At 34.3% G+C, this 10,319-nt stretch overlaps 2 protein-coding genes across 9 annotated transcripts in view; both read left to right on the forward strand.

Annotated features, from left to right (window-relative positions):
* The first annotated feature begins 1,356 nt into the window (after positions 1 to 1,356).
* Positions 1,357 to 6,461, forward strand: LOC108693919 (ileal sodium/bile acid cotransporter-like). 8 transcript variants are annotated; one of them, XM_018203123.1, is made up of 8 exons: positions 1,553 to 1,800; positions 2,107 to 2,440; positions 4,578 to 4,889; positions 4,965 to 5,174; positions 5,423 to 5,597; positions 5,663 to 5,925; positions 6,009 to 6,195; positions 6,265 to 6,461. In XM_018203123.1, exons 3-8 carry the CDS (start codon positions 4,581 to 4,583, stop codon positions 6,459 to 6,461), a joined length of 1,341 nt encoding a protein of 446 aa, XP_018058612.1. In that variant the 5' UTR covers positions 1,553 to 1,800; positions 2,107 to 2,440; positions 4,578 to 4,580. The 8 variants fall into 8 exon arrangements, with proteins under 8 accessions (XP_018058615.1, XP_018058612.1, XP_018058611.1 ...); XM_018203126.1 differs by lacking the exons at positions 1,553 to 1,800; positions 2,107 to 2,440 and adding an exon at positions 1,357 to 1,522; XM_018203122.1 differs by lacking the exon at positions 2,107 to 2,440.
* Positions 6,462 to 8,083: 1,622 nt separating this feature from the next.
* Positions 8,084 to 10,319, forward strand: part of LOC108693968 — a 12,695-nt gene continuing 10,459 nt past the window's right edge. Inside the window, exons 1-2 of the mRNA XM_018203206.1 lie at positions 8,084 to 8,684; positions 9,478 to 9,590. Of these exons, the coding sequence (XP_018058695.1) occupies positions 8,582 to 8,684; positions 9,478 to 9,590 (216 nt within the window). The 5' untranslated portion in view covers positions 8,084 to 8,581. The remainder of the gene's footprint in view (positions 8,685 to 9,477; positions 9,591 to 10,319) is intronic.

A 10,319-nucleotide genomic window follows, 5' to 3' on the forward strand; every position in this document is an offset into this window, starting at 1 on the left:
GCGTGATTATTAAAAGTAACATTATTTAATGGTACTGTAATATTGTATAAATATTAAAAACTATTATAACAAAATTTATTTTAATTTGTAAAACTGTTTAATATAAGTATACGTTTAAAGACTGAAAATAATTTTGGCGCGCAATTGTAGAACTTGGATATGTACTTAAAATCATGCGAAAACATTTATATAATCTCTGTAGAATATACTCTCATATTAAAAAATATTATACGGTATCTTCGAAATATTATAATAACTTATTTTAATTTTTTAATAATAACCATATAACATTTCTAGGAATATTTTATTGCGTTTATAGGGACATATTTAAACTTAAGTTGTAAACGTAAGCAACGCACAAGTCTTAGGGTATATCCACACAACTTGCATAGTCGCATAAATATATGTATAAAGAAAATTATCCAATCACATTTTACGTGCGTCTTTTTAGGAGAAATGCGATTGAATAATTTTCTTTATGCATTCTTTATGCTCGTTTATGCGGCTATGCAAGTTTGTGTGGATGTACCTTTATCCCGGATCTATTATAGATGTTTTCTATTTGATAATGCAAGTCGACACAAGTGTCGTTCTATCTTTATCACTTTCTGAATGTCAACAAGGATAGAATGACGCTTGTCAATTTGTATCAACTTGTGTCATCAAATGAAAAGCATTCAATAGAGTTTTAAGCCTTAAGCCATAAGAAATAGACGAATCATAGTCGATTATTCTCCTCGAATTCGACCGTAATTGGTCAATTTCTTAAAGCTTAAAACACTTATTGTAAATCTAAGATTAACATATGACATGCAACTGAAGCCTGTTCTACAATGTGCTTTTTGTTTCCAGTTTCTTGCTTTTTACTATTTTTTGCATCTTGTCTTTTTGCTTCTTATTCGGTTTTTTTGTTTTATATCGCCTGAGATAAAAGTTAACGAACTTCGAAAGAAACAAGAAATACATAGCAAGAAATACAATTCGTAAACGGTTGCAAAGGAATTAAAAGTAAAAAACAGGAAATAAAGAGCACATTGTAGAATAGGCTTTATTGCCATCTCTTGGAGCAGCAACAAGTTGTTCGTCATACGTTGTGCGTTACTTAATACATCTATAACTTAAGTCTAAGAGTAGGAGTTGCTCCGCAAAATAAAAGGAACAGGGAAACAGAGAACAGAGAATAAAAATTTCAACCTATCAGAAACTTATTCCACTTCTATATTCCACAATACATGATTTCTGATAAGTTGAAATTCTTATTCTCTGTTTTCTGTTCCCTGTTCCTTTTACGTGCGGAGCCCCTTTGTTATGTTACGATTATTCTTCTATTCAGATCCTAATATTCGTATTCATAGTCAGACCTTATATTTAAGGCTTCCTTAAATTTATCTTTAGATAATCTACGAATTATTCCATTGGCTGCTGAGCATCTAAAGATAAATTTAAGGAAGCCTTAAATACAAGGTCTAACTATGAATACGGGCATAACTATCCGCATAGTATCGATACAATACTTTGTAATGTAAGTATTATATATATCGCCGATGGTCCCCACTCTGAAGTCTGAACTATCGTCTCAAGCACGTAATAGTAGAAAGTAATAGTCATAATTGAGATAAAGACATAGCAGGTCGTCCAGGATTTTCGCTACTGTTCGATACGTGTTCTCACAAAGTGGACTCGTGGTGACGTGTTGCAAATGGTGTATCGCGAATTCTTGAGAAATAAGTGCCCGCCGTAAATTCGGTCACGGAAGCGCTTCCATCGCATTCTTGCAGACATCAGTAGTCGCAAAATTGGGTATAAACCAAATATATAAGTGCGAATGAACAAGAATGAACAATCCGTCTTTATAAATCTCGTAACGGCGGTCGTTTGTAGTCATTTGTTCTCCTGATGAAGATAAAAATCAGAGCGAATACTTCTTGAAAGAAGGAAGAAACTTCTAAAAGATTGAAGATTCTGAAAATTGAAACATCAAAATATAAAAGAAGCGTAAATGCTTCTTTTACATTGTTCTCAATTTTCGCCTTCTACGAGTTTCGTTTACGTTTCTGTTATTCTCCAATTACATTCGATTTATGCTCCGATTTTTATTTTCATCAGAGTCACGTTTGATCGCATTTTTTCACGAACGAGCTTCGAATTTCACCATGATCGGCAAGTTGCATCTTGTGAAAGTTAAAAGAAAAAAATGAGAGGGACATTGAGTCCTTCAATGAGTGAAGAAAAATTGACCAATGTAATGATGGAAATTCGAATGGACTGTATTTGAGTCATGCTTATAGAATAAACATAAATTGCTGAAACTTTTTTTTACTGAAAAATTGAGTTAAAAAAAATGGAGGAACTGTTTTCATAATTCTCATCATTAAAAAGTAACTGAGAGATCTAAAAAAGGAATCGCAGGAGTTGCTTCTTGGAAGTAAATTAAGATCGAGTGAGTTTTTTAATTTACGTGAAAGTACATTTGCGTATATGCAACAATAAGTTATACATATGTAATTAAGGAATTAAGAATTAATATTTGAAAACTCTAATTCATCATTATTTTCAAAAACTACTATTGTCGTTCCAATGTCATTCATATCAGTACTTTGTGCACTTCGATTTTATTTATGTGAATAGCGAGTGCGCAGAAGTCGTGTTCATCAACACTCACTAATACTACCATATAATGACTCATGGACAGAGATAATCATCTAAGGATCGAGTGTCCTCATCTTCAGAACTATATAATAATGTGATAATTTATAAAAATAGGTTAATGAGAATCAGCGCAGATAAACGGCGCAAATTATTGTGAAATAATTATATACTCTGTAGTTGGAATGATGTCTTCATTATTTTCAAGTAAGTTTATTTTCAAGTAAGTTTTTTTCAAATAAAGGAGACAGCGTTCCAACTACAAAATATTAAATTATTTCATAATAATTTGCGCTATTTATCTGCGTTGACTCTCATTACTCGAACAAGAATGGATTAAAATGGATTAAAATTTTTTTTTATCCAAATGCGTATTTTAAATAGTGAATACTTTTTTTGATTTTAATTGGATTCAATTGGATTCAATTAGATTTAATTGGATGCAATTGGATTGAAAAATTGCATTTCCTATTCAAAATTTTGAACAGTATTCACAATGTGTGTGTTGTACACAGAAAAAGCTAATATTATTTTTAGATTGAAAGGCATAGAGATATGCTCCATGCAATTCCTATAAATGAATAAAAATACATTCATTGAAAAGCATTCATTTTAACATTCGTGAATCAAAATTTCTGAAAATCTGAATCCATTTCAATTCATTTTAATCTATTCTCGTTTGCTGGGTAGTTTACTTTTATTTATTTGTATGTTATTTAAAATTTGAGAGTCCGTTTATAATTATTATTATGATTAATTATATTATGATTAATTATATTATCTAATAGATAAATAAAAGAGTAAAAAAAGAGAGTAAGAGCAATGAGAATAAGAGAGTGAGCTGAATCTATCGAAAGGTGGAACAATCCGTAGTTACGATCTAAAAAATTTCCGGCTAAAATAAAAATTTATAAACATTTTATTTAATTTTTTGAGAACTATTTTATTATAATATATTTTGAGTCGCGAATTTTGAGTCACCCTATATAAACTGCATTCACATTCTGAATCATTTCATCTTTGTTAAACAAGGCAACAAATAATGCTTCCGAATGTTGCAAGTATGAACCGGATTATAACTATAGAGGTTAACCTGCGTTGATGTAAGTTCAGTCAATGGACGTGAAAGCTTCGTCGTGAAGTTCGCGAACGAAGAGATTGATGCAACATACAGCCGTTGCGAGTTGCAATTCGGCGAAAATAGCCGATGCGTCATCATAGTGTTTACGTCGCATAATAATCGCGCATCCGACGACACCAATATAACGGAAGAATTAAGAAAGCTAACGACGACGATTCGAATCGATGTATATTTAGCCTATCGAGTCGCAGATTTCACGGGATATATATCCATCGAAACGTGTTGTCTCCCACCACGCATCTGTGTAGTGTGCATTCGCGCTCACCGATTATGCAATTGAGCTGTAATATTTTGCGACTTCGGAGAACGAGGAGAGTTACACATTATCGATTATGATCGCGAACGTATGCATGTTTCTTGCGCGACGGTGAACGCGCGTCGAAGACCGAAGGCGCATGAATTTGTCGTTGCTCGCGCAATGACATGCGTGTTTGATTACCTTTTTTACAACGTTTCAAAAGTCACTTATTAATCGTCATGAAGATAATGATTTTATTTCTTTCTTTACGAGAACGTTCGGAAAGAGGATGTAAAAAAAGTGACATTATCTCATGACAAAATGATTTTACATTCTTATCTAATCATGTTTACTTAATTAATCTTCCATTCTTACAGTTTTTACTGTTTATTTATATTCTTATCTCAGTTTGATACTTTCAGTTATTTAGTATTGAATGTTAATGCTCAGGAGATAATTGTCATATAATGTGTGAAAGTGTGTTAGTAGAAATCTCTTAAAGAAGCAGACCAAGATGAGTGTATTAATTAATATATTTTTTATTGTTTTTAGAGAATGGCAGGTGTTGTATATGTGATAGGACTGCTGTTGTTAGGAGGAGCAGCAGCATGGACCGTTGATATTGCACATGATATAACTGTACATATGAATCAAGTAATATCAGTTTCATTCAGTGTATATAATAATAATAATAATAATAATATATCCAACCCACATGTGTGGTATTTTAATACCGACCAATATATCGCAAAACTAAGTTCTCAATTTACAAAGTCAAACAAAACTTCTTTCAGTGGTATTTTTAATATCACTGGTGTATTCCTTGGTAGGACGACATTAACGTTTACTATGATGGAAATGGGGGTAAGTGTTAAATAAACATTTTATTTTGTTGTTCTCTTTATTTCTTTAAAATAATCAAAATTTCTTTTCTTTTAGATTAAAGAAGATCAAGAAGTAGCTGTTATTACTGTAATACGAGAGGAACGCACAATAGACTCTATATTTACTGCTAGTGTAGCAATACTTGTATCCATTTTGTATATTAATTTTGGCTGTGCTATAGATTGGAACGTATGTCGCAATACATTAAGAAGGCCAATAGGTCCAGCCATAGGTTTCTTTTGCCAGTTTCTGATCATGCCATTGGTAAATCATAAACATACAAGATGTTTCAGTTGATGTATATAGGTATTATAGGTCTGTTTTTTATTCCTGCACTAAAATTTCTTGCTTTCGTCAAATTTAAACATCTATCTATCTTACTTTAAGTTCCAAAAGTACACTGGTTCAGCCATAAAAAAACAGACCTGTGCCTACAATGTACTTTGTAATGTACTTTGCTTGCTCTTTTGTCAGTCAGATTTTTCATGATCTTGATTTTACATTATTTCCAGTTAAGTTTTCTCATTGGATATCTTTTATTTCCTGATCGTCCTGAACTGCAAATAGGCATGTTCTTCACAGGGATAAGTCCAAGTGGTGGCGCTTCTAATATGTGGACACTGTTACTTGATGGCAATCTGAATCTTTCAATCACAATGACCACTATATGTACCATTGCTGCATTTGGTAAGTAATATAACATAAAAGTAATTTTTGTATTCTTGTATATAAAATTTTACTATTCTTTAAAGGAATGATGCCCTTTTGGGTCTTCACATTGGGTAGATATATTTTCGCACAGGGAAAAATTGCAGTTCCCTATCAGCACATCGGAACTTTCGTGATTGGTCTTATAATTCCACTGGCCATAGGATTTATTATTCAAAAAAAATTTCCAAGAGTATCGAAGATTTTGGTCCGAATAATGAAACCTTTTTCTGTGATTTTAATTATATTCATCATTATATTTGCCATCATGACTAATCTATATATATTTAAACTGTTTACGTGGAAGGTAAGTCTATATTTTTTTTTACAAATTCACTCAAATTAAAAAAAATATACAAATTGTTTTAATTTGATTTTTTTTTATCTCAGATCATAATCGCAGGAATGGGTTTACCCTGGTTAGGCTTTACATTTGGTTTTATAATAGCGTATATTTGCAAGCAATCTCAAGCTGATGTACGGGCGATTGCCATTGAAACTGGTATTCAGAATACAGGCGTGGCGATCTTTTTATTACGATTTACATTGAAGCCACCCGTTGATGACCTAACTACTGGTAAATATGTATATGAATATATGCATACACGAGTTATCTTAATCGTCTAACAAAATATTTTCTGTTTAGTGGTTCCTGTATCTGCTGCAATGATGACACCGGTACCATTAATAATTTTATTTATAATAAAATTGATTTATAAATACAAGCAAAAAAAAACGGCAAAAGAGACACTACAGTCTGCCCCATCGTTAGAAAAACTCCAACAAACTACAAATGTTTCTACGCAATTAAATGAATCTAAATCATTCGATCGTGCAGAATAATAAATTTCTTGTTTATGCATTAATAACATATAAGAAAGAACTATATTTTTTATATATTTTATATATTAATGTTGAAAAGCTTTAAGTTTTGATAAGAATGGGCTGATTGTGGATATATCACATTATGTCTATATCTATTATTACTTATCAAATAATAATTTAAAATTTGTGTTTTTTTTATGTCGATATTTATAACAGTTCACAGCAAACAAAATTAGTTTAAACCGGATAGACATATAAAATTTTTGAATGCGAGTCTTGTATTTGAAATATATCGCCTTTGTATTTGAAAATATTAAGGAAATTTATGATATATGTAATGTATACATAGTATTTCTTTTATATTTTTGTATGCGATATTTTTCAAGAATACAGCTCCTAAAAACGATGTCACAAGCCAGAAAATTTCAGCACGTCAGGCTCTCAAGATAATTGAAATTTAATATTCTAAAAATGGCTTTTTCGATGATATTCAAAATTTTTTATAAAGAATTCATCATCAGAATTTCAAGATGATGTCAACTATTTGAAAAAGAAATAACAAATATCACAAAATCTTTTTACATATTAAATCTCAATTATTTCGAAAACCTGCTATTGAAATTTTATTTGCAGTATCGTTTTCTGCATTTAAAAATCTATAAGAAATGCATTGTGTAAATCAAAGAATTAATTAAAAAAGAAAAATTTTTTTTAACTAGTGTAATTATGACAATAATTTGATTTATTATTTATAAAACAGATATAGAAAAACAATTCTTACTTAGTGAACAAAGATTTGTTAAATATTTAATAAGTATTGTGAAAATCTCATTTACATTTATATTTTATTTTTTAATTCGAAAAAAAAATTAAAGAATTATACTTTTCTAAACTTGTTTTTTGTTATGGAATGTCTAAAAAACTATGTTTTTAAGCATAGAATGTATTGGCTAAACAAACGTAATATCAAAAAATTTATTGAATTTTTATTGAAAGTATTCAAACGCGACATCAAAATTAATTTAACGCAATATCAAAAATATTAATTTAAGCGCATCGTTAAATTTATAAGTTTCGACAAGAACGAATATAGAAAATGATTCTGTTTCTGTGAGCGAAATTGATTTCAAAAATTCGCGCCCGTTGCTACCAGCGCCATCATCGAATGAATATTGCAGCAATACAACATGTACAAGTTTGAAAATCCCTCGCGCTAATGTAGCTAAATCGATTCGATACGTTTTGAATAAACTTCATTATAGCAATACAATAGCTTTTTCGCGAGGAATCTCGCTGTGTAATAAACATTAATCGTCATCTTGTTCAATAACTTTGCGAAGCAAAATAACACTTTTATCACTCACAGTTATACCAATGCATCGATTATTACTTCCTAAAATCTTGAGCATGCAATACAAACAATAATATCAATTTGACTTATTTTTCTCATCTCGCTACGCAAATAAAAAAAAACATCTTGCGGATAAATAATTACCATCTTGATCTCATTTAAAATCACAAGAAAATTTACTTTTGTCGAACAACTCATTATCTCCCAAGTAATGGCACTCGTGACATTTGTGAGCGAACGTGCTGAAGTTGGCCATCCTGCACTCGTGTACTCCTACCCGTCGCCGCCCGTTCTTGCTGCTAACTTCAGCATGCACTTCAGTTTACAGTACCGAGACTGCTGAGACCGATCGAATCTCGAGAAGGCTTGGAAATAGCGGGCTTTGAAACGAGCGGGCGAGCGATTTGGATTTCTATGATTTCGCTTTGATCGAGGATGCAGTCGGATCACGTTGGTCGACGACACGTAGATTGGTAATCGCGATATAGTGTTCTCGGCCTAGGTATACAACTGTGACGCGCGCATTCTAGCAAACAAGAACGGGAGAGAGAGAGAGAGAGGGAGAGAGAGAGAGAGAGAGAGAGAGAGAAGAGAGAAAAGAAAAGTGGAAGGGAGAGTGAGAGATATAGACGAGCGAGGACGGAGCATGCGACCGCGCCTCTGCGACGTTACTCGGCGTGTCGATGAGGATGGGAAGTGCGCCGACGACGACGAGGACGAGGGACGTAAGTGAGTCAGGGATAACGTCGTTGCAGTACGTCGTGCGGTGCTGCATCATCGCTTAGGAATGGTATCGCCGTCCAAGCACCAATATCAGCAGCAGCAGCAGCAACAACAGCAACTCAGGCAACCGTCGAGAGAAAACAAGTTTGATCCACGACGAAAGCCAGGTAAGTCCTGGAACGAGTAATTTCGTATTGCATAATAAGCGCCGCGCCGGCCGTTTAGCCGTTAATGGACATTACGTAGAGACGTTTGCACGAATGTGTTTGACACACGTTACGTGCCTGTCTCTCTACCCAGGCACACACGTACACGTACACACACAAATACACGCCGAGGGATCACTGAGAGTACTCGGAGTATCTTTATCGGCGAAGAGACTAAAGAGACGGGTTGTTACGTACATATTGTTACGTGTTGTCACTGAGGAACTCGAGTTGTTTTACAGAAGACTGAGATGCCTTCCAAATTTGTCTTAGCTTGGACGCTATGTGCAAATTAATGGAATCTTTGCCGATGCCGAAGCCAGTACTCTGAGCGATCACCAGTGTTTCCTTCGCTGTATGGTGCAAATAGTAATGATGATTCATTTTATATATCCCGTCTTATAGTACGTTCTCTGGATGTGAGTAACAAGACTGTTATTATCGCTTGATTAGAGGCTGCACCAATTCGTCTGTATCATGTGATTTGTACAGCGGTTGGTACGAATGTAAGACAGCAACTAAAATACTATAAGTGGACGCTTCTTATAACATATTTCTCGGAAAAAAAAGTCCGTGGAAAATATTAATGCTCTACACGCTCAGTTGATTCATTTGGGATTGACAATAAATCGAAAAAAAAAAAAAAATAAAAAAACTTTGTCACGCCTCAACGCGTCTACAGGTGTGACAAAACAATCATTGGCATTGATCGCAATGGAAAAATTAGTAAGATTTTTAAAACTTTTTTTTGTAGATATTCGTATACGAAGGGGCCTGCAACCTTTGGAGCAGAAGTCGTTCTATTTGGACATAAAGAACCATGCCATTGCGGCCAAGCTAGAGGCACAGATCAGGGAGTTGGGTGGTGTGAGTTTACATTTTCATCTCCCGCTTGTGTGATGCTGCATTAGAGTAGCCCTGTACCGACGTTTCCCGCTTCGTTTCTAGCCGCTTATCGATTTGTCGGAGCGTTTTGGTGTATTTCGGGCGAGTGTGCGAGCCCCTCTCTCACTTTCGCCACCTGCCTCTCTTTCTGTCTTCTCCCCTCTTTCTCTCCCTCTCTCGTTCATTCCCCCCTTCCTCTCTTCCTCCCGTTCTTCTCTTCCCGCCATTTTCGATCACTATGCCTACGGCCGCTTCGACGTAACGCCCGCTCGAATCTGCGCTCGCTCCCCTACAGAGAGCGCGACGCACACATATACATATACACGTGCACGTGCACGCGCGCGCGCGAAACGAGAAAAAATTCGAATATCCGTCTCTTCGCGACCGATGCGCTCTCCGGCCATTCAAATCAACCTCGTTGCCACGCGATATTACGGAGTACGCGCGCAATTATCGAACTGCCGGAACAATTCGAAACGGCAAACTCGATCCCGAAAAGTTTCGCGCACGGACCTTATCGGGTCACTCGCTAATGACTCGCGAATCTCGCGTGATTTTTCCGAGTTAACTTACTGACAATTTAAATTTACCTTTTGCTCTACTTATAATAGAAAATTATTGATGATTGATGCATTTCACAACAACGTATTTTTGATAAAGAGGAAGTTTTGTTCTTCTGTTATATGTTATATATAGTATGTATGTTCTAAT

The sequence above is a fragment of the Atta colombica genome, unplaced genomic scaffold (assembly GCF_001594045.1).
Source record: "Atta colombica isolate Treedump-2 unplaced genomic scaffold, Acol1.0 scaffold111, whole genome shotgun sequence".
NCBI classification, from domain to species: domain Eukaryota; kingdom Metazoa; phylum Arthropoda; class Insecta; order Hymenoptera; family Formicidae; genus Atta; species Atta colombica.

Coding starts and splice junctions, on each gene's coding strand:
- LOC108693919 (XM_018203120.1), top strand. Junction 4,890..4,964: donor TTACTATGATGGAAATGGGG/GTAAGTGTTAAA, acceptor CTTTTCTTTTAG/ATTAAAGAAGATCAAGAAGT. Junction 5,598..5,662: donor ATGTACCATTGCTGCATTTG/GTAAGTAATATA, acceptor TATTCTTTAAAG/GAATGATGCCCTTTTGGGTC.